The sequence below is a fragment of the Phlebotomus papatasi genome, chromosome 3 (genome assembly GCF_024763615.1).
Source record: "Phlebotomus papatasi isolate M1 chromosome 3, Ppap_2.1, whole genome shotgun sequence".
Lineage (NCBI taxonomy): Eukaryota > Metazoa > Arthropoda > Insecta > Diptera > Psychodidae > Phlebotomus > Phlebotomus papatasi.
The window spans coordinates 56,759,674-56,787,454 of record NC_077224.1 but is presented as its reverse complement, the minus strand read 5'-3'; the positions used below and the strand labels follow the sequence as shown (position 1 = coordinate 56,787,454).

Sequence of the window (27,781 nt, the reverse complement as noted above, 5' to 3'; positions counted from 1 at the left end):
TCACCGAGAAAAATGTGGATGGTAAAATTTACCATCCTCCATACAAAATTCTAATGGCCGGATAGTAAAAAAGTCACCCAGCAAACGCGATATTAAATTGGACTGTCAAAAATTGTAGAATCTATTGCATGGATAGTAAATTCTAATAGCCGGATGGTAAATTCTAATATCCCGGATATTAGATTTTACTAGCCGGATGGTAAATTTTACTGGCAGGATAGTAAATTTTACTAGCAGGATATTAGAATGAAAAATGCCGGAAAAATTTATTTTTCCTTATTTTCATTGATTTTTGGCCATTGTTTGAGGGCTTGGGGCCCTTCTTGGATGACATTCTCTGTATTTCAAGCCATTTTGGTGCGTGAAAATTGACGACTCCGCCGAGATTTGAACACGCGACCTTTGTGATGGCAGTCCAGCATCTTCCAGCTGCGCCACGAATTCCTAGCATATCGGGAACTGTTGCATCGGCACACACGATATTCCAAAATGACATTCTAACAGCAGGATGGCAAATTTTACTGGCTTGGATAGTAATTTCAATCCAAATTACTATCCTCCGTTAAAATTTACTGTCTTCCAGTTAAATTTTAACATCTAATATGCGGCCAGTAAAATTTACTTCCCGAATATTAGAATCTAAGAGAGGTCAAGGTAAAATCTAAATTAGGATAGTAAATTTTACCATCCGGCTGTTAGAATTTACTATCCATAGGATAGTAAATTTTAAAATGTCAAGATGGTAGATTCTAAAGGAAAGTATCTATGGAGGATGGTATTTTCTACTATCTTTTGAGGCAGTAGAATTTAAAGACACGATTTGTAGAAAATACCATCCAAATTTTTCTCGGTGTTGTTTTCTTGTAATTTTACTTTGAAAGGGAACACTTCTAAAACAAAAAAAGCTAAATTGAAAATTTTGTCTCCTGAAAAGTTGTCAAAAAGAAAGTTACGACAAATGTTGGTTCAACTGACGATAGATGGAAAACTGAAAACAAATTCTTTTTCTTGGAAATAATATAATAAAAAAATTAAATATAAAAAAAATACCTCAAAATTCTTCGATTCCAATCGGTTATGAACCGGTTCGTAACTGGATAACTAATGTTTATCCGAAATTCAATTAATATTATATTACTCGTAAGGTATTTTGATCAATATTTTGAGAAGAGACTTTTTTAGCTAAAAAAAATCTTTTAGAAAATTACTTTCAAATCCCATTTGTGGTATTAAAATAAGGAAATCTGGGACAAATCTTCCATTTAGGGTGGGAGCATTACTTGTAGTCTGCCTTATGGCCTCGTCGCAATTTTTGTCACAAAACTTGAAATCGTTTTGTGCCAAAAGGTGAAGTTTTTTGCGAGGAATCCATAAGTAAAGACAGACCACAAATAATGCCGCCACCCTACAAGAACCTGTAATAAGGCGAATCAAGATAGCACAACTTATGAACTGCCTATTAATTTTTTGAGCTTTAATAAACTGATTGAAAAACACTTTTTTTCGAGATAGAGAAAAATAGGATTGAAAAAATACGATTGAAAGACAATAGAACATAATTATTTTTCAATTGGCGTGAAAAACTTTCGCCAAATTGTGAGCAAGGATTCAGGATCGAAACAATCTTTTAGTACATACTCGAATTTCCCATAAATATTTATATTCTTGATTGATTTGACTATCTAAAAACCTACACCCAAACCCAACTGTAAACAGATGAGAAATAAAAACTAGAAAAATCGACAAAAATCATCAAGACTTAATGGATTAATAATGTCACTCTCACACTCTAAATAAAAATTATTAAGCTCCATAAATGATTGAGAATATCCTTCTTTTAATCTTCAATCAGATTTGGCTTTAATTTTACCGAAATTTTACTATTTTAAATATTTTTGAAAATTAATTTTCAATGTAATAGCTCCATATGTCATAAGAAAAATCCTATTAGAAAAACCTTATTTTTTTACCAAATGCAGAACCACATCATTTTAGAAAATACATTTTTTTGGCAAATTTCGTCGCAAATAAATCACAAGGATTTTCGTTGGAAGAATTTTTTTTGTTCTAAATAACAAGATTAACTAATTTCTGGAAAGATGTAATTTTGATAAAAATCACTAACTCTATGAGGGGATTTTTTTTCTCATTTTTTTAAATATTCGTTCAATATTTTATAATACTTTTATTTTTCTCCTTTTTCATTTAATAATTTTTATCTAATTTATCTGGTTGTTTATTTTTCTTTTATTCTTTTGGAAGAGCATTTTTTTTTAAGGTGTGTCATCTCTCGGGGAAGTGAAAATTGCAGGCTTATAATGAAAAGCGTCGCTCGTAAAATATTCAACAGAATTCTTTATCCACTTTTTTTTACTATATATTTTTTATCATGATATTTTAACTGTTCATTGATCGTTAACTGCTTCATAACACGTGTTTTTTCGTATTTCTACTGTAATTTTTTTTGGTTTAATTTTTCTTTTTCTTTGGTGAAAATTCACTTACCACGATAGATCTCAATGATTCGATCTTGATCTACATACTCAAATATGTGAGGGGCATCCATAAGGATCCCCACAGTGCCGGCTGTGGTGACTATGAAGAAAATGTAGAGCTGAAGACGATCGATCACCATCGCCACGTACTTCCAGTCTTCACGAGTCTACAAGAGAAAATCATGAAAATTTATAAGTTAAGGAAATTTCTTTGCCAAGTTATGCGAAATATTCGCAGAAAATCTCTCCTCCCATCTGCAAATACATTGGAATGTTTCCATATGACGCAATAATTGAAAATGTTGTCTCCTCAGAAGATTTTCATAAACTTTCTCAAAAGTTTCAATTTATTTTCAGCAAGGGAATTTGATGCAATTAGCTTTTGAGGAGAGATTTTAAATTGAGAGAAAGTTTAAAATAATTTAAAGATAATGCGTGGAACACAATAACGTAAGAACAAAGAGGAAATTCTTACATTTGATAACAATGTTAACAAAATTTTAGAGGGTACCTGAAGACGCCAGGTTTGTAGCTCTTGTCGCTTGACTTGTAGATTTGAATACGTTAAACTTTGACGAGAAGAAACATTATTTTTCACAACATTTTGAATTGTAATATTTATTTTAAAACATGACATCTTGTCGTTAAATTCTGGTAAATTGTTGGTTCATGCAAAAGAGGGTAGAAATGTCAGGAGGGTGACATTATCTCTGAAAAATGCGACCGTTTTTAGTGTAAGTTTTTCCCTGTTTTTGTACACATTTCACGAGATATCTCCAAAACGACGTAGGTTGCCAATTTAGGGTTTCCGGTTGCCTCTTCGTTATTAAATTGGCTTTTATTTTGTATTAGTATTTTTAGCTAATTCATTCTACAATGACAGAAAACGGCTAATAAACTTAAAAGTTTTTCTGGCTCGCTAGAAACATATGGGAAACATAGGAAATGTCAAGCCCCTGAGAAAAGTATTCCCGTCTTGCAGAGTCAAATGCTTGAACTCGTGAGAGAGGCTTATATGCTGGACACACTCACGACTTAAGCCTAGAGACGGCTTAGCGTAAGTACACTGAGAATAAAAAGAGGGTGCGACTAACTTTTTTTCCTCATAACTTGAACACTTTTTAGGTGTAAAAATATATCAACATTTTTTAATGTTAATTTTACACCTTTTTAAGAGTAAAATTAACATGAAAAAGGGTAACTTTAACCCCCAATACACCTAAAAAGGGTAATATTTACACCGATTTTGGATCAATACTGCAGGGTAAAATTAACATTTCCGGAATGTTATTTTAACTTTTTCGGATTTCTCTCAGTGTATAATCAAAATAATGATTAGACTACATTCTCATCAGTTTCCCACTAAACCACCTCTCGGCTTAACTCGTAAATATGTCGTCTAGTCTAGGGCATTACACCGGCTTCACACAAACTACGGTTTGAGCATAAAGCTTATAGCTTATCTGATTTCTTATCAAGCAGGATATTTGGAAAAATTTTAACTTAAGATTAGACATTAATTAGGACTCCTAATTAATTAGGACACTCATCAAATCTTTCTTGAAAAACAATAAAAAATCAAAATTTACACACTGAAAAATATATTACATGGTAAATGATGCATTAAATAATAAAAAGCTCAAAAATTGCTTCTTATTTAGGATTTAGAAATATTCGAGAACAGGGCTAAACCGCTAGTGTGAAAGCCATATTAAACTAAAGACGTCCTTTGAAGTTCAACTCGAACAAATTGAATTTTAATTCCATATATTTTTCTTAAGGTCAGAAAATAATTTTTCTACTACGCATTTTTGTTTAATGTTTACCGATTCATAACCGATTTGATCCGATTAATAAGTCACTTGAAAGATCACCTAAGTTAGCTGAGGAGTAATATTATTCAGGTGAAAATTTAGTTTTCTATAGATAACTGATTCTTTTCCTGTATAGAACCAGTTGTAACCAATCCAGACTTGCTAGGATTTCGAAAACCTTTTCAACGAACCTAAACTTGTCCCAATTGGTTGGGAAATACGTTACGTACTCTAGAACACTTTTAAGCTTCAATATTATAACACCATTATTTGGTATGATTCAAAGGCCATTTCGTGTTTGGACGAGTTGTTTACATAAACCACTCCTTAAACGTATCCAAATAAAAAAATAAACAAAATACAATAGAAGAATACGGTTTGGAATTTGCAAGATTTAGAATTTCGGACAACGCAAATTTTCGAATAGACCAAGTTAGAGTTCGCTAAACTGATCTTAAAACCTGATTCATTCATCACGGAATAAAACAGCAATATAACATGATTACATTCGGACTTATCACACTAGAAAATTTCACATTAAAGTTAAAGTGAAAAGTTGCTCATTAATACTTCTAGAACCACTCGAAATCACTGATTTAGTCAGCAAACATTGCTAGAATTGCTCAATTTCACGACGGCACACGGGTTTTCAGATGAGTCTTTTTGTTTTTGAAGTATTTCAGTTGCTTGAGCGAAAATGTGCGATTTTAGTGAAGAAGAGGAAGTTTTCCTCTTGTACACTACTTTTATGTCGTGCAAAAGGACCCGCTAAGCGAGAAGAAGGAGGTTGTGGGCGAGAGATTGGCTCGTAACGCGACCTTCACATTGGTGTCGTTGAAATTCTCTGGGGCGATTTTTTTGGACATAATAATTTTCTCCGGATGACTACGGAGGAATTTAAAGAGCTGCTTCAAATCATAGGGCTTTATTTTCAAAAGGAGACTACGATAATGAGAGAGCCAATATCACCCAAATGACGGTTTCTGATGCACAGCCTCAATTAATTCGGCCACCATCTCATTTGACCACGAAATCCTAGAAGTTTAGCTTTTTTTGTTTAGCTTTTTTCTTACTTATCCTCTGCACCGATCGTTTTCAAGATCTTTTGTCTTTTCTCCATCTCGTGCGCGATAAAAAGTAGGTATTAGCACTACTTTTTATCACAATTTAATCACGAATAAATTGGTGAGAAAATTGTGGCGCAGGAACTACCCGAATGACTGCAATAAAGTAGTACCATATTTAGTGAAAACGGAGTAAGACCCTATTTCGCCTCTTTCAATTTTTATTCGCTACAACGTTTCTGTGTCTATCCTCTCCATGGTGATGAGCTCCGTGATCCAACCTTGTCCACCAACTCCAGTGCAAATCAAGTGTAACGATATATACCTTACGTGTTTCTTCCTTAATTATTCTATACCTGATGAAGGGGACATCGTATTCCCGAAACGTTGTAGCGAATAAAAATTGAAAGAGGCGAAATAGGGTCTTACTCCGTTTTCACTAAATATTGCACTCCACCAGACCGTACATAGTCGAATAAAGTAGTACCTGATGAAAATTTAATGAGCAAATTTTGCTCATAAATTTGCTCAATTCTCATTAATTTGCTCATTAATTATCAACCATATTTATGCTATTTTAATCTATTTAAACCAATTTTTGTGACTCAAGTCCACTTTTTTTATCACTAAATTAATCGATTTCTAAAATCTCTTGACGAAAATTGCACATTAGGACACATATCAGCAACAATGAATTTGAATTACATTAAAATTTTAATGTGAAATTATCTAGTGTGATACCACGGTAACATATTCCGATACGATTAATAATAATAATAAATATAGCCTATACAAAGTACACATACTTGAATGTACAAATCCTCATTCCTGAGATGCTCAGCGATAAATTCGACAGCTTCCGTGGCTTTGCTGGCCTCCGGTGACAAGAGTATGGAGTCCGAGCTCTCACTCTCCCGACGACACGGATCCCCGAGAGTACCGAGCTCGGGTCCTGAATTCATCTTGCGGTTGATCTTGCAGTTGGGATGATGGAGATCCGACAATTCCATCACCTCCATCTTGGCTTGCTTGGCTGCCCCGATGGCGCTGAGATGCTTAGGGATCTCCGTGGGGGAACCATAGGAGGGATGTGGATGAGGGGGTACACTCATACCGGGCATCTCCATCATCCAACGGAGGCGAGTCTTGCGAGGGCGCTTCATGAGTAACATGGCAGGTAGGTAGTGGAGAAAGACTGATCGAATCCACATGGGCATACGGTGGGTGCGTGGCCCACGGAAATTCCAGTTGATGATGATGACAGTGACGAGAATGGAGACAGTGTTCATGATGAAGGTGAAGAGGAGGTACTTGGCAATTAGTGGAAGCACCAGTGATGTCGGCGGAAGAATTTTCGACACCAGCAAGAGAAACACAACCAGCGAAAGGAGAATACTAATGCCAAGAGTCACCTTCTCACCAGCCTCAGCAGGGAGGTAGAACACCAAAACGCAGAGGAAGGAGATGAGCACCGTGGGAAGGATCAAGTTGACAGTGTAGAAGAGAGTTTTGCGTCGAATTATGATATAAAATGTTATGTCTGTCTCTGTGGGATGATTTCCATTACCCTGGTACACATTCAAATACGCCGGTACCTCAATAATATCCCAAGTGCCCGATTTCCAGTAATCCGAGAGATCTACAAAATTCTTGTTGTTGTAAAGTGCCAAGGATACTTGGTCCCCATTGAAGGTCCAGGAACCAAATTTCATAATGCACGTTTGCTGGTCAAAAGGAAAATATGTCACATCAATTGTGCAGGAACTCTGGTAAATAGCTGGAGGCACCCACAGCACTTCACCGTTCGGATAGATGAGAACGTTGGACTTGTAACGAACCTCATAATTTCCATCAGCGCTGAAAATTACATTGAAAGAGAATTAATTGAAATTAAATAGAGGAGAACATTGTCTCTTTAATTAAGGATGAGTGTTCTAAATTCACAAGTATCAAGTTTTTAAAGAAACTAGGGGAGACCGGGGAGGTTTGGGACACTTTTTCATGTTGTGACTTTGAGATACTATTCCAAAAAACCACGATAGTGCATTACAATTTTATGCAGTATATAGGATACTTATGGGTATTGACTTTATAAAAAGTACTCGATAGAACTTGGAAAACAACTGAGTTTTCTTGGAGAAGATAAAACATTTTACTTGACGCTTTGTCCCAAACCTCCCCGATGTGGGGCAGTATGGGACGCAAAAGGGGATGTTTGGGACGCGTTTTTTCTCGCATAATTTGTATTACTGGAACACGTTAATTAATTTTAAATACCAGATTAAAAATATTTCTGATAGAAATAAAAATGTTTCATCTTTTATTTACACTTAGAAATTAATATCAATTTTATTTGTACAGTAGAGTCATTTATTGTCAATCAATTATTTAAAGTATTTTCTTCTTATTTTCCATCTACCTTTCTTTTCCTTTTTTTATTCTAAATATTGCAAACATGATTATCAAATTCCTCAGGCGAGTAGATTTTCTTGCAACTCTTAGTTTTGAACTCATTGATGGATTCCTGTTTGATTTTACGACAACTGCATTGTACCTGTTTTCTCATTATTTTTCTAAATTAGCTCTCGCCTTGCCTTTTCTGGAGAACTTGTTCGAGAAATTTTCGAAAAAAATAATTTTAACTAGATTGGGCAAGGATCGAATATCCTCTGAGAAGGAATTATTGATTCCCAAGACAATGATGGTTTAATTGTCCCTGTAGTTAGAGAAATCTGCTCCACTGGTAAACTTTGCACAAGAGGGAGATTTCCAGTAGAAACTGGGCATCACTCTTCATTTTTACAATAAATAATTGCATACCACCTACAATCTTGTCGAAAATCAACGTCCCATTCATCCCCTTTCAGGTGTCCCAAACATCCCCACGTGTAATTCTGGTTTTTAAAACCTTTATGTAAAAAACAAGAGCGTATAATCTCTGAAACTTTTATAAAAATATGTTCCCAGATTACACTGCTACTTAATGAGATAAAAAAGTTTTGATTATATGTCGCTGATATAAAATACAAAGAGGAAAACTGAGACGTCAAAATATAAAATTTTTATCAATTTTTAAAAAAATGTTCATAGAATTAAAACAATAAAACTCAGGATATCCATTCTTTTAGTCAAGATACATCTTAATATTGCCTACGATACAGTAATGGTTAAATCCCATATATTTTAAAAATTAATTGAAAAAATCGCCTTGTCCCACACTACCCCTGTCCCAAACCTCCCCGGTCTCTCCTATATTATTATCGTAATGAATAACAACATGTAGTGAATGTGGATAATGTAACTCTCATAATCGACTATCTTTCATATATTTAATAATACATTTAATTAAAAACTAATAAAGATAATTGAATTTTCTTAAAACACATTAAATAACGTTTCGATATTTTTTTTTAAATTCATCAGTAAAATAGCCATAATGTCTTCAAAGTCTTCCCTTTAGATATTTACAAATAAATTCAATTATACTAGGGGAAAGTCTTTAAAGCTTCGCACACATTCTGACTTTGAACATTACATATTTTTCCCAAATTTCTTTAATGAACCAGACTTGATTTTGAATGTGACTATAACCTTAAAGGTCTCAAGTCACACATTTTTTGAAAATAGGCCATATTAATTAAAGAAATCTAAAAAAAAAATTAAGAGTTCGAAGCCAGAGTGTGTGCGAATCCTAAAAACCTTCCCATAAAAAAAAAATGTAGACGGAAATGAAAAAAGTACAAAGATCAAAGTCGTAAAAATTTTATGATAAGCACTTCTGAAATTTACGCCACACTCTATAAATTGGCAATTGGACAGTCTCTCAAAGTAAATATTGCGCATATTTTGCACGATTCTCTATCAACTTTTTATTAGGGGAGGGTTGAGCAGTTTTATGGAGCAATTTCGACTTTGACTTTGGTATTTTATTAAAAGCTGGTAAAATATGATTAAGAGCTTACGATTAATAGTTTTTCTGTTTTGCGTTTGAAATGGTTTTTAATTTAATCCTTATTTCATCAGTGAACTGCTTAAGGCTGAGCTTATACATTCAGCAAAAATAAACCAAAAGGATGTAAAGTTTGGTAAGGCAGACACAGAAACGACTCAAATTTATTTATATGAGGGCTGAAGCCACCTTTCATTGTCCGACTTTCAACAAATTACCCTAGTCAGCAGAACTATTTCCAATCGTCATCCACTACTACAATTTTAACTATTGCTATTGATCTTCTTAAAAACCAATTTAACATGAGATTATGTGAGCTTTTAAGTCTAGTCTCTACTTTCACTGCTTTACATAACTTATCGAAAGTTTAATTCCATTCGCCTTTAACCCCTTAAGGATAATAAAGAATCTTACGATCCAATTACTTAATAAAATTTATTTTCTTTAATTTTTTCTCGCTTATAATAGAAGAGGTTTGGCGGATCCAGAAAGGGGTAGTTTCATTTTTTCAATTTTTTCATAATCTCTAGGAAAGGAAGTCTTTATGTTCCTAAAGCTGTTCTTCAGTTCTATGTTCACTATAAATAATTAACTTCATAGCCAATGTTACTTAGAATTTCGTAATTGAATTTATAATACTACAAGAAAACTCTAGAATTTATTATTTGCAAAACTTTTGTAATGCTCAGTGCACAATAACTTTTGTTTGTAAATATGTTTTCAAAATTTCCTATGAGAGTAAACGAGATGACTAGATCTAGATCTCACTCACTCTCACGAAATGTCAAAAACATGTTTACAAAACAAAAGTTATTGTGCGTTGGGCATAATAAGGGAGGAGTAGTTTCAATACGTATTGGCCAAACGTTTATGAACTAATATTGAACATGTTCAAGCTTTAAAAATAATTTCTAATCGGTATTGCCTATTTAAAGATATGCGGTAAAATTCCTGGATATAAATTTATTATCAAAAATAAGATACATTTTCTAAAGCCGTGAATATGTGAATCTTCCCCACTGTACCTTATTGAAGTCCACTGCTAAGTGCAACAGTTTTCTAGTAACTTTATAAGAATAATAAAGTATCAAGCGTAGTACGGCTAGTGATGTGTAAGGTCCAAACTTATATCTGTTATTTATTTATTTATTTTTACAGTTGATAGAAAAAGATTATTGATTGATGATTTGGTATTTTTGAATACATATATAGATAATTTTATATCGGATCTCCCAACATTGGATTTTGGTCAAAATAGGCCTCAAGGCCTAAGACCTTGATAAGAGGGGTAGGTAAGGGGGGAAGCAAAAAAGGTATCAAGCACTGGATGAATTCTAAGAGGATTCCGACAATTTAGTTTTGAAATTTAAAAGTAGGGAAGACCGGGGCAGAGTTAGCTAGCAAATGCAAATAAATTAATTTATCATAAACTAAATACAATTAACAAGTTATTATGACAAAAATATTATTTTCTGACTGTTTTTTTAAATAGTAAAAAATCTATCTCAGAAATACTTAATATAGCAACTAATAAAACCTTTTCTGCTATTCTGAATTTTAAATTAAATAGGGAAACATGAAACATGTAAAATGCAGGAATCCAGCCTAATTCATCTCTTTCCTTATTTTCTATCCAGCGTATCTCAGCGAGATGGCTGTTTGATCATGTATAAATGCTGGTAGAAATAGAATGTCAAGAAATTCTACCTCTATAACACTTTTTCACTATTGAACAATGTGTTCATGAAGCTGGTCAGACTGGGAATCCCAGAAAATTAGTGAAAAGATAATAATGCGAAGAAAGTGCTATGCTTTGTGTGATGCCCCAACCAAGATCTATCAATAGGATTCGTATGACCAGTGAATTTTTCGGCTTTACTTAGGGCAGAATCACATTGACAGTAAAATGCTCACCGTATTTCGTTAATTTACGCATTTTTCTTGATACCCTTTCACCGCCAATTTAATATACTTGAAGAAGGAACTTTCTAACAAAGAAATGTTGGCTAGAAAATAAAGCAGGAGAAGAACCAGGCCGAAATATTGTGCTTTTAATTTGGATGGTAAGTTACAAAGGGGATTTTTCCTTCTCGAAAACTGCTCCAATTTTGATTGAAAGTGTCGTACATTGAGCAGTTCTATTATTTTCTTTATCAAAAAACCAATGAAATTCTTTAATTATTGGAATTAACTCTAAACCCAAATGTAATTCATATGGAATACACTTGCTTTTGGTTTTGCTTATATATCATCTTTTTGAAGTATTCAAGTTCTATTCGAAAGTCATGAATATAATTGCCCCACCCCATTGAATAGAAAATCAACTTTAAGAGTTTGAACTATTTCTAATTTTTCTTCCACAATTTTCAATGATCTTCTGACTTCTGGTAATTATAGTAACATTCAGAGGTAATAAGGGATTACTTCAGATTTTTTTTGTGTTAAAACAAAAATGTTCAGATGTATCCGTTACAAAAAGGGTTATCAAAGGGCGGAAAAAATCTCACTGAGTAAATACGTGACTGCACGAAAATGCCCCTACTTCCCCTACTCCTGTGTAAATAGTTTTATGTAATTGTTCTATGAAATCTGCTAGATGAACTGAATATTTGCTTACTTGTTGAAGAGGACAATATCGGGCTTCCAGACTTTGTCAGGGGGCAAACGTAGTACCCCAATACCACCGTAATCTGCCTCATCCCACTGCAGTTGGTAGTCACTCCAGACAAGTCGGAGCCATACGTTCGATTTCATGATCTGATTCTTCTCATTCACATTGATGAGCTGCACGAAGGCCAGTCCAAAGCGGACATCCACCTTCTGTGTCATATTCTGTACGGGTCGAATGAGTTTATTGTAACCACGGAAGAGATCACGCACCAATCTCTCCTCATCCTCTGAGCTATTGGCTGCAAAAGGGTTGAAAGGGAGAGGCGGGAAAATAAGTACCTTATACATGAAATTAATCAGAGTCAGAGATATTAATTTCCTTTACCAAACTTGAGCAGAGAGACAGAGATGAGAAGGAAGGAGGTCCAGGAGAGAAGTCTCAGTGATTTGAGCAAGTGAAACATTATCAAAAATTGAAAAACAATTCAGCTATATTGTCAGGCTATTTCACATCAAACTGAGCAAAATCTGTTGGGAGAAAAAAAATTTGGATAATGAAAAATAAGTGATTTTTCATTAGAGGGAAACGCCTTTTCACTCCCAAAAACACTCACTGACCATTCTTTCACCGTCAGATACATTGAAAATTGTATTGCACACCTTATTAAATCACTATAAATTTCAAGTACAACCAACACTTTAATTATTTTTCTATTGAAAATTGCTTAAGAGTTTCCTTATTTTCCACAACTTGGATTATTTTTTTTTTTTTTTGAAAAAAGGGAAGAAAATGTTCTGGCAGAGAGATGGGTGTCCCTTTTGACGGATTTTCCATTTGGGGAAATTATCGATTAATTCACGTCCCAAAATACCTACGCATGCCTCATGAGAATTTCCCATCAGCAGGACAATTTCCATGCACTTTCTTCGCAATTCCCCTTAAAAACAAAAACAACTTCTTTTCCTATCACTTACAACTATTTTTTATTGAATTTACCATAAAATTTACATTTTTTAATCTTTTTATAAAAGCCTCAGGTAAAACAGTGATTAGAATTGAGAATTTTGGCAACAAAATATCTTCTAATAAAATTTCAATTACAATTTGGTCTTTCTCTAAAAAAAAATGGAACTAACAGAAAGCAGTGGGATTCACATTGGAATGCTTTGGTGCAAGATTAATTCTCAAAGGACAATGCCAGAAAGTCCTCCTTCCTCTGTAGATACTCCTCATAGCGAATCTGTGCAAATCTCACAAAGTCAAAGTCAATTGTCGAATGCTCTGCCTGAATCAGTGCCCAAATGGTCCAGAACAAATGTGAAGCCAGAGCAAATTGATTGACCTGCACATAGAGACGTTCCAGGTCAGTCTCAGTCACACATCGTGGATGCTGATATGTCTCCAAATAGACTCTGAGCCATTGCATTTGAAAATCCCGCGAAGGATACCGCGCGTAGTCAATCTCATCAATTCCGGCAAACTCCGTAAAGTGATTACCAATGTCAAAAGCCTGATAATTGTATGCTGCATATTCGTAGTCAATAAATGTGACTTGGTTGAGGGCTTCTGTGTACACAACATTGCCCAGAAGGAGGTCATTGTGAGCAAAAACCACAGGACTGCCCAGAGTTTCCAAGCGGTCACAGAGGTTTTCGACTTCTTGTCGAAGTTTAGAGACAGGGAGAAATTGATCCTTTACCCTGAGATAAAAATATTTAGAGGACATTAGACATAGTATCTAATTATCCAAAAAAGGATCAATTTAAATCGATTAACCCTTTAAGGACGATTGGAACACCGGTGTCCCATAAAGAATATTTCCTGACCACCTAAAGTTATTTTTTCTTATGTCTGTTGTACATAATTGTAAAGTAGAAGGTTGAAGAAATCTTCTAGAATATTTTTTGCAAGTCTCTAACTATTTGCTATGTAGTAAATATTTGAGCTCAAAAATGGCGAATTTTTAAATTCTCAAATTCATAATTGATTTTATTTATTTTTTATACTTCCAATTATTTTTAAGCAAACCCCTTTTGGGAATAAAAACTACAATACTCATACGTAATATTTTTCAATAAAGCGAAAAATATTATTCATTGGTATTGTCAGAAAAATTACTTAAATTTTTGGGCTATTTTTGTCCCTATCGTTCATAGAGGCACAAAATATACCGAATCAGGCTCTGTTGGACTTTCCAAGGTTAGATGTAAGACTTGTCATTGATTTTGTTTCTCAGTTTAATTTTTATTGTTGCTTTTTAGTGCATAAAAAGTGTCTCGTCGTTAAAAGGTAACGACTAAAGAATTTTCCATTTAGGGGAATGTAGGCATGGTTCGCACAGAGTGAACCTTCAAACGATATGAATTTTCTCTTCGTTTGCAATGAACTGACTTACCATTTCTCATCTCTTCTCATGAGCTTAATAATTATCTATCTTATGGCTAAGAAATGACGACCTAGCTCTTTGTAAACAAAGAGAAAATTTGCGTTGTTTGAAGGTTCACTCAGTGCGAACCATGCCAACATTCCCCTAGAATTTGCTAAAGCTTAAAAATCAAATAAACTTTTCAAAGCTGACAATCAAAGAACACAATAAAAATAATTCTTTTAAATTAAATATTTAATTTGATGTTTAAATTATTACGACTTAAAGTAGATTTTAAGATTAAAAAAAAGTGTTAAGAAGGTTTTCAACGCACTTTCATCGTTTTGCTCCTTGGAAATTACAAGGAGCTAACTTTCTTTTTTGCGATTTTGAGATTTTAATGCACTTAGAAAGACAATTTAATAAATTTCCAGATGATATGATTCACTAAATTTCGATATTAGAGATATTTTTCAAAATTTACTCTGCTTTGATTGCTTGAGAACTTTGTTTGAAGTAAAGGGGCATAAAATAGATTTATCGTTCATTTTTTTTGTGAAACGAAAGATTAACTCAAGCAAGTTGATTCCTTGTCATTCTTAGTTCAGGAAAATTTGACAATCACTTAAACTTAACTTTTGTAAACAAATAATGAGGAAAGATTTCATTCTATTTTTATTAGGTACTCATCAGATTAATTTTCGTTTTTACTCTTACAAAACACTAAGAGTTGTTTTATTTGTCATGTTTTTATGGAAAGAAAACACATTTGTTCTGTAAAAAAAATTAAATTCTCTCACTAAAAAATTATTAAATTGTAAAAACTTAAATCTAAAGATTCCCCAGAAAAGCTATGCAAGTCATTATGAGGACACGTCGACCTCGAGGCAGACCTAGGACAAGGTGGCTGAATAAAATTCAGAATCTTGCCTTGGAGCGCCTAGGGATCGAACCCGAACACTAGGGTGTTTCAACAAGGAAAAAAATTTTTGAAAATTGAATAAAATGAATGGAAAAATAATTCGACGACTCAGAATATAAGTCGAACAACTCGATTTTTTACAAAAATCGTTTTATTCGCTTTTTGGATACTTCTTCATACCCTCTACCTTCCCTGTGCATATTATACTTGAAAGATAATTATTTTCAAAATTACAGAGAATTTAAGTCTCAAAAATCCTATACTCTGCATGTAAAATCTCAGCTTCAAATCGCTCTCCCGCAAAGTTTGTCTACTGCGAGTTATTCGTTTCTTATTCTGAGCGATAGAATTCATCTAGGTTCTATTTATACTGCATTAGCAAAGCTGCATATGCTACATGTGATACTTATTGGTAAATTCTCTCTTTAATAATTAAATTACTCAGTGAAAAATCGTGTAAAAAAAATAACGTGTATTTTCCAAATTACCACTAAAAAAATGTAAATTTTGATTTTTACCACTATTAAAATGGTAAATTTTGTGTAAAAAATAATTTGTGTAAAAATTTTCATCGTGTAATTCAAACATATAATTTTCAAGTGGAACAGTGTCACTTAAAAAGTGGTAAATATTCTGCAGCGTGTAAAAATTGGTGTGTGTAATAAGAAACGTGTTTTTCCTTATTTTCTTCATCTTTTCACAATCGCGTCTATGTCGCTCTCGGAACTACAAATTTTTAATTTCTATTTTGCATCTTTAAAAACTGTTTTTTTTTTTCTAATTTACAGATCTGTCATCAAAATCACATCCTCCTTCCAAATAAACGAGGCAATTTGATGCTGGACGTGGAGAAATCTCTGGCAGCCATGAAAAAATACTTGGAAAAATGTGAAAAGAAAAATTGCAAAGAAATAAAATTACACGCCAGAAATTACACGTTTTTTTAATTTTACACACTCCTTCTTACACATTATTTAAAAATTACATTCTGCAAATTACACGCGAAAAACTAATGTTTTTCGCGTGCTGGAAATATTATTTAATATGCTGGAAATTACACGCAAAAAAATTACACACTGAAGATTACACGTTTTAAAAAATACACTTCCCAAAATTACCACTATAATAGAGATGTCAAAAATTACCTATACTATTAGAATGGTACTTATTTTTTACTGTGTAGTTTTAGGGGCTCCAGCGCCCCATACATCCATCTTATAAATTTTAAATGTCCATATAAGTCGTTGGGCATTTAATATCTTCCCATTGCATCCCAATACGAATGGTGTCAGACCATAAACAACTCGTTAAATACTGTGAATTCCAGCAATACAAAATTTCATACACTGAGAAAAAAGAGGGTGCGATTAACTTTTTTTCCTCATAATTTTAAAACTTTTTAGGTGTAAAAATATATCAACATTTTTTATGTTAATTTTACACCTTTTTAAGGGTAAAATTAACATGAGAAAGGGTAACTTTAACCCATAATACACCTAAAAAGGATAATATTTACACCGATTTCGGATCAAAACTGCAGGGTAAAATTAACATTTCCGGAATATTATTTTAACTTTTTCGGATTTCTCTCAGTGTACAGAATGAAGATTCCAAGGTATTTTTTTAAAGTAAAATTGTGGGTCAACGATAAAAAAAATGCTTTTGTTGTTGCATGTTTCACAATGTCTAGTGTAAGGCTATAAAAATCATCAGAACCCTATCTTCTATTTGCTCTGGGTAGATTTTTATTTATTTTTTCGTTCAGCTTTGAATTATTTACTGAAGCATTTGCTTCAGTGTTTTCGAAGGAAAAATAGTAAGTTCAAATGACTGATAACACAGAAATAATAATAGAGATAAAATAAAAAGTTCACTCGAGAGATCACTCTTTCATAATCGGTTATCAATAACTATAAATACGATAACAAACCGGTAATGAAGATATTGTATCCGGAAATTTTATAATGAATCATGGAGCTACTGAATCACTGAGATAAAAACTTTTAGTCTTACCTTTCATGAATTTCTCTCCGGCTAAATTTCTCGGGAATGAGATTGAGAAATTGCTCTAATTTCCATCTGAGCATAGCTTTCCTTGAGACTTCGGCCCCACACTCCACTTTGTGCATCTTTGCCATTTTCCTGGCCACGAGTGTCCAAATGGCGGGATCAGTGACATTTTCAGGATTCAGAGTGACTCCTGGGACATACTCATAGGCCAGTCCATTGGCAAAGGTGGCATGGAGTCGAGGGGCGAAGCCGTAGCTGTGTAGGAGTTTGATATTCCTCGTTTCTGCCGTCCTATCGATTAGCAGATCAGTCTTGTTTCCATAAACCCGAATCAGGACAGTATCTTCTCGATCTCCATAAAAGCATCCCACGAGTTTATTCGTGATGCCATCGGTGAATAGCTGCAAGTTGAATGCATTTGAAATTTGAGACGAGGTTAAATGAATTAACACAGGCAGTTGACCTCGTAGAATGGAATTCCTTTTACCTTGAACTCAATATCTTCTGGCTTCCAGTTTGGGCGGATCTTTTCGAGAATCTCACGCGCTCCATCGAAGATTGTAGCCTCATGAACAGTGACGGGAATGTGGGGGGCTTGAGGTTCTTCCAGGAGCCTCTTTGAATCCATTTAATTGATTAAAGATAAAAGCCGGAAATTCCCGGAACGACTATTTACGTGTTTTATCACAAAGAAAATTTCTACAGTATTGCCTAAAAAATATCACGCGCTCTGGCTCCAGACACTTGCCAACACAGCTGGGAGTAGACTGATAGTGATGGATGATCAGTGCGGGATCAGCAATTGACTGTAGAAAATAATACTGATGACCTCAAGTGTAGATGTCTTCTGTTTCTGAACTGTTTGTGTGAGGAGAAATTCAAAAAAGTTAATATGCTCCCACTCTATAGTTTGGCAATGAAAATCACATATCTACGTTTTATCAGATTGAGACACTCACCTGTTTGGCATTCCCTGTGCAATTAGCACGTAATTATCATTAAATTATCACTAATTTGCCTCAGAAAATGTGCATTCTTTTGCACACATTTTGCCAAACATTCATCTGACAGTTTCCAGCAGTTTTAACAACACGGACTTGTCCTACGACAATCTGCTAGAAAATCTAACACTATCTTTTGATGGATCCTCTTCCGTCATTTGAATTTAAATGTGCTTTTCCAACATGCTGTGAGTTTTCAGATGAATAAAAATATTAGTTTTTGTGTTTTATCGTGATATTTTCATGAAAAACTATACAAAAAATTGTGAACACTGTATATGCAATTGCTTAATAGAGATTTAAGAAGGTGTTTGTTCAGAGAAAGCTCGAATAATCTGTGCTAAACTCTCATAACTTCCTGTGATGAAACCCAAAAGAGCCACAACCATAATGGCGACATTTTTCAGCAAAATAGCGGCTCCGGGTCCTTTACTATCCTCCCAATTGGACACCAATTCGATAAACGGTGGGAATACCAGAGCAAGAGCTGTGGAGCACAGAGCACCATTGAGAGAGATGAAGAGGCTCAGTTTTGGAACAGTCATCGCAATAGCCACTGAAAAATTGAGAAAAAACAATTAATTCCTGCACTTCCTGATCCTCTCTAGAATCCTAATTCTCTTACATGTAACTAAAACCATAATTGTCCGGAAAGCAAACTCTCCAATAATTGGATGGGTAAATGGTCCAAATTTCTCCTGAATCCCTGGCCACATAATCTGGATGGCGATGAAAAATTGCAAGGCATACCCAAGGAGAACACCCAGGGAGATTAAAAGTTTCACAGATTGAGCCAGTTGATCATCCTCAGGTAGATTCAAGGTAAGACTTCCTTCTACCTTATCCCCATACTTGAGATATCCCAGGCACCCTAATCCAGTGAAGAGGAATGTGACGAAACACATCCCAACATTGAGAACTCCAGCTGGTCGATGGAAGTTTCTTGGCACCTTCATGGCATTTTGCAGTGGCAGGACGAGGCTAATACCCTCGAAAGCGAAAAGAGTTGTACCGAAAAACAACGGCAATGTCTCCCACGAAGCTACAAAATTCCTCTCAGAAGGACTGGGAAGGTCACCCACTGAGAAGTAGAGAGTAATTCCTGTTCCAATTAACATACAAGCACTTGCAACAACAGAACATGGTGCAAGATATTTGAGATTTGTTATGAGACTGGTGAGGAGAATTGGTGCGCAAATTATCACCAGATTCAGGTAATCGTTGATGCTGATACCATACTGGTTCCAGATCTGCAATGTATTACCATAATTAAGTGAAAGTGAAGTGAAAAATAGAGGTGAGACAAACCTGCTGAAGATTTGTGCTGACAAATACAAAGTAAACGCAGCAGAATCCCAATTGCGTGACACAGAGGAAGACATTGACGATGATCCTCATTGTCTTTGACCACTGTCTCAGTCGAGGTGGTCCATTCTCGAAGCACAATTCAACAGTTCTTGCAAAATCTGGATAGGTCTGCATATTTGCTTTATTTCGCATTCGCTTTGAGCACTGCAGCAGGAGATGCTGACAGTGGACACAAACTATCCCAATAATCACTGTAAGAACCGGTCCAAGAATCAAGCCGGCATTCTTCATCGCATCACCCATGGCAAAAAGCCCAGGTCCAATATTTCCCTTGAAGACATGTACGATTGTCTCAAGGTACGACATGGCATGCTCATTGGTCGGCTCATCGCTGACTCTTTGGTCACTGTGTCCATTCTCCTGCTTCTTCTGATCTCCATTGACTTCGGGATCTATAGGAATATTCAACTGGTAATTATATTTTCTTATTTAGGACAAAGTGCCCATGCTTTGCACGGTCCCATGCTTTACAATGACTAACTGTGTTATCACACTTGCACATTAAAATTTTAATATGATTCACATTAATTGTCGCTGGTGAGAGTCCAAATGTGTAATTTGTGTGTTTGAATCATTTTATATTCAAAATTTGATATATTTGTTGATAAAAAGGTAGACTTGGCCCGCAAAATTTGATATAAATTGATTTATAGCATTAATGCGAAAAATTAATGCGATTTTCTCTTTAATTTTTTAATGTGAAAAATATTTATTCTTTAGGTAAATTTAAACTTATTTTTGCAGGCCAAGTCCACTTTATCAATAAATAGAAAAACCCCAAATATTAAGTGACTCAAAGACACAAATAACATATTTGGACACTCTCAAACGACAATTAATGTGAATCACATTAAAATTTTAATGTGCAATTGTGATAACGCCGTAAATCCAGGACCCTTGAAAAAAATTGTAGCGTTCCTAAATAGTAACGACATTAGAATATAACTGATACTGATAGATTTTTATGAGGGACATTTGTTTAATTGTTAAGTGTTTTAGTTGCAATGGAATTTTGGTCACAATAAGCCGATAGGCTTCTTCAGACCTATATCAAGGGAAAGGGGGAGGATAAAAAAAACAATGACTAAACTTTTCCTACTCTGAAAAAAAAATGTTTTGTTAAACGAACAAATGGATTTTGTTGAAATTTTGTCAAAAGGATATTATTTACCAATTTGACAATTTTTTTCTTGTATTTTGTGTGGAAAAACATCCTTTTGACAAACTTTTAACAAGATCCAGTTGGTCGCCGATTTGACAAAACTTTTCCATATTCTGTATGGAAGAACATCCTTTTTACTAACTTGTCTTGTTAATTTGACAAAACATTTTTTTCAGAGTATGCTTCTGAATAAATACGACTGCACAATATATTTTAAAAACAAGACACTTTACACTAGTTTTTAAAATATAGAAAAGATGAGTCACATATATTAAAAAACATACGAAAAATTTAATCATTGTAAAGCTTAGGATATTGTAAAACATGGGCACTTTCCCCTACTTTTTTATCAAAGACTTTGGAATGGAAGCAATTTTTTGGGGTTCATGATTTTTTTGATTTTACTACACTAAGGAAAAACAGGGTATACAATTAGCTTTTTTCGTTATAGCCGTAACACTAGGTGTAGAAATATATCAACATTTTAACTTTTTGGATGGTAACTTTAACCCCTAAAACAGCTTAAAACGGTAAAATTAAAATTTAAACCGATTTCAAATCAATACCTAGGAATAAAATTAACACTTCCGTATTTTCGAAAATTAACTTTTTTTAGATTTCTCTCAGGAAAGTAATTAGAATAAATTTTGATTTTTTTTTTAGTAAGGTTAAAAAAATATAATATTTCATATAACATTGAATTGTAGTAGTAACATTCAATTACTCGAACTTTAAGGTCTTATCTGCTTTTAAAAGTTTTGTCAATTGTTTGTTAAAATTTTGTGAAACGATTATTTTTCTATGAATTAGAAAAAAAATTGTTAAATTGGGAAAGAACAACCTTTTGACAAACTTAAAGATTTACGTCATAACCACATATTTTCTTTACATTTTTTTTTAAATAATAAAATAAGTTTTTAATTCGAACTCTTAAGCATATAAAAATACAATATTTTTAGAACTATAATTTGTAAAATTTTCATCTAAAAATTCTAAAAATTCAATCGTTGCGGCCTGATTTTTAAAGACGGTTTTTGAATAACAGACTTTGTGATTAATAGATAACTCGGAGTAAATTCATCTGACACTAAAAACCTAAATATTTCCCATTAGTTAATGAGTTAAAGTCGTAATTGAACGATGGATTTTTTTTGTTTCTTTGGACACAACTCATTTTAGAAGACAAAACGTGGTGTAAATACGCCGTAAATGGTATTTTACTTCTCGAACTCAAAGTGAGAACAGTTATATAATCGTCTTTTTGCAACTTTTGTCACCGTTCTGGAACGTAAACGGTAAAAAGATATCAACTTCCGGTCTTCGATGACCCCCCATAAAAAAAACAATATCTCCAGACGTATTTTTTCTCCTCCCTTCCAACCCCTCTAATGGCCTCTACACATTGGGAGCAATTTTCGTCAAAAATTGCTTTTTGAAGAAAATTCCCTGCAGCATTGTAGGGGGAAACGTCAAATTTCTGTCAAAAACGCAATTTTTGACGAAAATTGCTCCCAATGTGTAGACACCTTAAAACCACATTTTTTGGTTTTTCACAAAATTGTCCCTAGCGATTTCAAACATTTTCGGATATGTATTAGAGGTAATCCAGACGAAAATTTCATCCAAACATGCCTATAACCAGAAAATTCGCCGTTTTGAAATATTGAAGTTTCAAAGGTCAACCACTTTGGGAGGGCCTATTTTTCAACCGTTTTCGTTAAATTTGGATTTTCTGGAGAGGTATTGAAATTCTGAACCTGACTGCAAAGGTTCAACCACTTTGGGAGGGCCTATTTTTCAACCGTTTTCGTTAAATTTGGATTTTCTGGAGAGGTATTGAAATTCTGAACCTGACTGCAAAGGTTCAACCACTTGGGAGAGCCTATTTTTCAACCGTTTTGGTTAAATTTGGATTTTTCGGAAAGGTATTGAAATTCTGAATCTGGCTGCATCGGCCTTCATCGGTAATGAACCGGTTAAGTAATGATTTTTGAATCAGTTTTTTCGGATTTTGTGTTTTTACTTCACCTTAAATTTGTTCCCGTGCTAAAGGTCAAACGGTAAAAGATATCGATTTCCGGTCTTCGAAGACTCCCCCCCCCCCCTATAAGTGGAGCTATCTCGGACGGTCTTTTTTCCTATTCTCTCTATCCCCCTCCAACCCCTAAAAACCATGTTTTTTCGGTTTTTCTCAAAATTGGCCCAAGCTTTTTCAATGATTTTTGAATATGTTTTACGGGAAGTCAATTACTTTAGAGAGCTCATTTTTAACCGATTTTGGGTAAATTAAAATTTTTGGAAAGATTTTATCAATAAATTTCTTATTAATTCTTTCTAATTGGTCAAATAATCGTAATTGACTTATTTTTCTCGATTAGCCCTTAGCCAATTTTAGAGTTCAAAATTGTTTTTTTTATTTGCGAATGAATTTAATCGGTAATTAACCGATATACAACCAAAAAATATATAATTCACGGATAGCTCTATCTCTTGAGTTCGAGCATTCTGCAAAGCTGGGACGCTTTGTCATCTGTTTTTCAAATCACTTGCGATAATAGAATTTATGTTCAGAGTAAATTTCGTCTATATTTTCCCAGTCTAAAAAAGTATCAGTTTTCAGAGTGAGACAGGTTATTATGACTACTAAAACTGATCTAATATTGGCGGAGTATATTATAAAAGATTTGTACTCATTTCTAATACTTAGATAATTAGGTACTCAATTCAAATAATTTTCCCTGAGTTTGAGAAAGTGCTACAGGATCGAAAGAATACCTGTTCGGTAGGGAACATCTATTGGCAATTTTGTCAAAATATTAAAATTAATTTAATGTAGAGGAGGGCCGGCATGTTTGAGACACTTTTTATGTTTTGGTTTTAAGACAAGATTTCCAAAACCCTGAATTTTATTTTGAAATTTTCTATAGCGCTTAGTATGCTCAGTAAGACTTTATTAAAATCACTCCTCTAGTATTTTTGTCACATTTATTTAAATAATCAGCAACGCTAAGACGGCGATGATAGCATAAACGCAAAATATAAAATTATTTGAAAAGGACTTGAGTGTTAGCACAATAAGTAAATAAATAAAATAAATAAATAATCAAAAAATAATCCACCGCATATCAAACTTGCATATCCCCTACTTAATATTTACGAATTTAGCGTTTTTACAAGAAAACAGCTCAAAAAGTAGAATTTGTACAAATATTTGTGTTTGTTACAAAAATAATACGAATTCTTAATTAATTCAAACTAGTTATGGTAATTTTATTGAACATCAAAAAACAAATATTTTGTACTTTATTTGCTTAATAATTTTACGGTAATTTATGTATCTGCTATTTTTTATGAACCGATAAACGAAAAAAAAGCTTAAGTAATACGTAAGATGCTTTGTAGAATGCTCGAATTCTAAAGCACACAAGCCATAAGTATTGTATTAAAATTTGATGTTGTTCTCTCAATAATAGAAAGCAAAAATAATATTTCAAGCATAGCGCTGATAACTTCCACTCTCTACTTCGCCATTGCAAAAAAATACACTTCTTATAATTGCTATTTTGCCCAATCTTAAATGAATTATAAATCGATTCAAATTGATCGTGAACCGATAAACATGAAGATGTGGCGCACTGAAAAAAAACTGCCTGTACCTCGTGAGTGTGAGATTTTTTCTTTGCTAATTAAACCAATAAACAACAATATTAAACAAATAATGCAAATTTACTGTTTGGATTTAGTATTTAAGTCACAAGTTCGAGCATTTCGCAAAGCTGGGCACCGATATATCGTTCCTAGTTCCTTTGAATTTCATAAGATATTGGATGCTTTCAAACTCTTTCCATCAAAGTGTAGGGGAGATTGGGCAAAAAGTCACAAAACGGATATTTTTTTTACAAGCTACCCGAACGCCCCAGAAATTTCTAATTAGCGCAGTTTTATAGGAAATTTACCGCTCTACTACTTTGTGAAAGTAATTTTCCTCTATTTTGTAAGGAAATATATTTATCGAGCCGGTTTCTAAAAGGTAATTGTGTGATCATTCTCAAAAATGTTGGAGCAAATAGTATCAGGCATGCGGTAAAATTATCACATTTTGATTCGCTTTATTACGGGCTCCTGTAAATTTAAAAAATATCTAGATGACATATTTTCATAGAAAATTTATTCGTCTACTTCTAGAACAACAAGCGGCGACACATGGCAATGACATTTCATTTCGCCGTGAGCCATCAAATTGCTTCGGTTTTTGTTACTTTTTGCCCCATACCTTTCATTACTTCTTAACCCAAGTGATCATTTATAATTAAAGGATTTCTGGGAAAAAAAGAAGCAGTACGGCTATTAATGTGTAAGGTTCCCGTCTTTGTTATTTATTGTTTTCCTCGGTATTTGTCAAATATTAATTTTATAGTTTGATGATTTTGGTATATAATTTTATGGATGTTTTTAGTCTTTAAAAGATTTTCAACATAGGATACTGGTCAAAATAAGCCTAAAGGCCTAAGACCGGGGTAAGGGGGGTAGGTAAGGGGGGAAACAAAAAAAAGGAAAAAAGGAATCTACAGAAAATGCTAAAACGGATAGCGGTTTCGTTTGGGATAGGAAATATTCACCAGTACATCAATTTTAGAAAATAAGTACACTAAGAAAAAAAAATAGGGTGCGATTAACATTTTTTCCTCATAGCTTTAACACTTTTTAGATGTAAAAATATATCAACATTTTTTAATGTTAATTTTACACCTTTTTAAGGGTAAAATTAACAAGAAAAAGGATAACTTTAACCCCCAATACACTTAAAAAGGGTAATATTTACACCGATTTCGTATCAATACTGCAGGGTAAAATTAACATTTCCGGAATGTTATTTTAACTTTTTCGGATTTCTCTCAGTGTAAGTAAAAATTGATGTCTGCTGTGAAGAAAATATTTCAAAAATACGGTTAAAAATTTAAATTTTTTTATTTTCTAAATTCCTTGCTCGAATTCTAAGAAACTTACATTGCAGAAGGTCTATGGAGGCTATCTATGGACAAAATTTTAAGCCGCTACCTTCTTTATATTGGAAGATATTGAATTTTGAAATAATCGATTTGTGACTTTTTGCCCCAGTGTCTCCTACAACAAGTTTAAAATCTCTTAAAAAATTAAATTTAAATAAATGATGCAATTGGATTCATAAAACTTAATTTACTTTTATATATCAATTTTTTTGTTAATTTGGTGATTTATAGATAAAAATATGTAGTTACTTGTTTTTTTTTTCAAGTTCTAAAGTGCGGCATTTCTAGAAAAGTACAAAGACTTTACTTTTGTAAAATAAGCTCACTTAAAATCCCTGAAGTAAATATCGCAATAAATTTAGTTTCTTTCTATATAAAATGTACATTTTCACTTAGCGTATTTCGAAATTCTCTTTCACCCACAATTTACAAGAAAAAAAATTAAGTTTGTTTGTGTTGCTGTAAGAACACAAAAGGAAGTATCACTTCCCAAAACAAAGCTTTGCCAATTATCGTATTTCCTCTTTCTGTCTTGTATTTTCACTTGAGAATACAAAAGTTGAATAGTTGCCAAAGAAATGCTTTCTTCAGTTTTCTTCGAAACGTATTCTGAATACAAATCTCGTAGAGAAGTCCATAAAGAATGCAAATTATAAAAATGATATCCAAAAATATTCCTTCCAAAGTCTAGTAATATATTATTCCTACAATATTGTGTACAACAATTACCACTTCTATTGCCAGCATTGCTGGTGTTTAAACTCGTTTCTTCAATATTCATGATCTTACGTGGGATTTTATTTATTTATTTGTTTATTTTTATGTCACTTGCACTACACTCGTCGAACATTGATAAGTTTAAAATGCAAAATTATTGCATTTTCAGTGAAGAGAAGGTGAGATATCAGGTATAATGCTATTGAAAACCTTGTTTGAATGTTTTATCACGTTTATTTTAGAAAAAAAAACCACCCACTGTTCTAGTGTAAATTAGTTTTGTTTATATTTCTTTTACTATCACAATACACTATGTATTTAGCACAAAATATAAGGCCACCGTTTAACGCACAGTCTTTAGAGTTTATGATAAAAACTTTTATAACTCCGTTTAATTTTTGTGGATTGAACGGACGTAAAGTTTATTGCTTGAACGTGAGTATCACACTGTGAGATGATTCAATTGAAGTTCATCTTATCTCATGTTCAAGTTCATAAAAACACGAAACAAAAAGCTCAAACTGAAGATCTTTTTTTTTGTTAATTTAATTTAACAAATTGAGAAATGCACTGTTTTAAATTGCCCGGTTAATTGATCTTCGATGAACGTTCAACAATACTCATTATCTCGTAAGTCTTGAGACATTCTGTGAGAAATTCCTCTTGAGTTGAGTATATAGGTTTTTGTGAATGAGATGTTAATATGCGTTTGTGTGCGTGTCAAGTGGTATTCACCAAGTTAAAAAGAGAGAATATATTATACTATTCTTGTCAATTTTTCACTAAAATTCTTAATACGATAATTATCGTGTTAATTGGTTGAAAATGCAAATGATACTGTACTCAATGAGATAATTCACAATATGTTATTTTTCACAAATAGTTGATTAGTGACCATGTAGGGTCACATTCAGGGTGTGTGATATGATCTACTATAAGATTAATTCACTGTGAAGAAGCTAAAAGAATTTCTTCAGGCGATCTTGAGCGATCGACTGAAGGAGGAAGACTGAAGAAGGTGGAGAATTCAGAGAGAGAGACTCACATGTGTCGGCTTTTGAATCATTGAGCGTGTCTCATATTGAAGCAATCGGGAAAGATGAAAGAACTTAAAATCCCAGAGAGAATGAGAATATGGGTAGTCAGTGAGAGATTCAACAAAGAGAGAAGTCAACAAGTGAATTGTGGTGGGAGGAGGATTGAATTTCCTGTAATCTTCATAAATGTGCAATATAAATCATAAGATTAAAAAAAAAGATATTCAATTACCATATTCTTTATGCCACAACAATCA

At 33.5% G+C, this 27,781-nt stretch overlaps 3 protein-coding genes across 3 annotated transcripts; all 3 read right to left on the bottom strand.

Annotated features, from left to right (window-relative positions):
* Nucleotides 1-2,250: 2,250 nt before the first annotated feature.
* Nucleotides 2,251-12,772, bottom strand: LOC129806912 (acetylcholine receptor subunit beta-like 1). The gene is made up of 5 exons (XM_055855764.1): nt 12,551-12,772; nt 12,318-12,460; nt 11,940-12,231; nt 6,180-7,230; nt 2,251-2,662 (listed from the first exon to the last, which is right to left on the bottom strand). Exons 2-5 carry the CDS (start codon nt 12,394-12,396, stop codon nt 2,498-2,500), a joined length of 1,587 nt encoding a protein of 528 aa, XP_055711739.1. The 5' UTR covers nt 12,397-12,460; nt 12,551-12,772; the 3' UTR covers nt 2,251-2,497.
* Nucleotides 12,773-12,891: 119 nt separating this feature from the next.
* On the bottom strand, nt 12,892-18,309 carry LOC129806931 (ethanolamine kinase). The gene is made up of 4 exons (XM_055855800.1): nt 18,190-18,309; nt 17,718-18,088; nt 17,234-17,631; nt 12,892-13,633 (listed from the first exon to the last, which is right to left on the bottom strand). Exons 2-4 carry the CDS (start codon nt 17,856-17,858, stop codon nt 13,111-13,113), a joined length of 1,062 nt encoding a protein of 353 aa, XP_055711775.1. The 5' UTR covers nt 17,859-18,088; nt 18,190-18,309; the 3' UTR covers nt 12,892-13,110.
* A 139-nt stretch (nt 18,310-18,448) lies between these two features.
* Nucleotides 18,449-27,539, bottom strand: LOC129806921 (proton-coupled amino acid transporter 1). The gene is made up of 4 exons (XM_055855785.1): nt 26,500-27,539; nt 19,540-19,991; nt 18,857-19,481; nt 18,449-18,787 (listed from the first exon to the last, which is right to left on the bottom strand). Exons 1-4 carry the CDS (start codon nt 26,549-26,551, stop codon nt 18,531-18,533), a joined length of 1,386 nt encoding a protein of 461 aa, XP_055711760.1. The 5' UTR covers nt 26,552-27,539; the 3' UTR covers nt 18,449-18,530.
* Nucleotides 27,540-27,781: the final 242 nt, after the last annotated feature.

Coding starts and splice junctions, on each gene's coding strand:
- LOC129806912 (XM_055855764.1), bottom strand. CDS start 12,396: ATGTTTCACTTGCTCAAATCACTGAGACTTCTCTCCTGGACCTCCTTC. Junction 7,231..11,939: donor GATATTGTCCTCTTCAACAA/GTAAGCAAATAT, acceptor TGTAATTTTCAG/CGCTGATGGAAATTATGAGG. Junction 2,663..6,179: donor ATGAGGATTTGTACATTCAA/GTATGTGTACTT, acceptor TTTCTCTTGTAG/ACTCGTGAAGACTGGAAGTA.
- LOC129806931 (XM_055855800.1), bottom strand. CDS start 17,858: ATGGATTCAAAGAGGCTCCTGGAAGAACCTCAAGCCCCCCACATTCCC. Junction 17,632..17,717: donor CAGAAGATATTGAGTTCAAG/GTAAAAGGAATT, acceptor TTCAACTTGCAG/CTATTCACCGATGGCATCAC. Junction 13,634..17,233: donor CGGAGAGAAATTCATGAAAG/GTAAGACTAAAA, acceptor TTTTTATCTCAG/GGTAAAGGATCAATTTCTCC.
- LOC129806921 (XM_055855785.1), bottom strand. CDS start 26,551: ATGAATATTGAAGAAACGAGTTTAAACACCAGCAATGCTGGCAATAGA. Junction 19,482..19,539: donor TCAGCACAAATCTTCAGCAG/GTTTGTCTCACC, acceptor AATACATTGCAG/ATCTGGAACCAGTATGGTAT. Junction 18,788..18,856: donor AATTATGGTTTTAGTTACAT/GTAAGAGAATTA, acceptor TCAATTTTTCAG/TGGCTATTGCGATGACTGTT.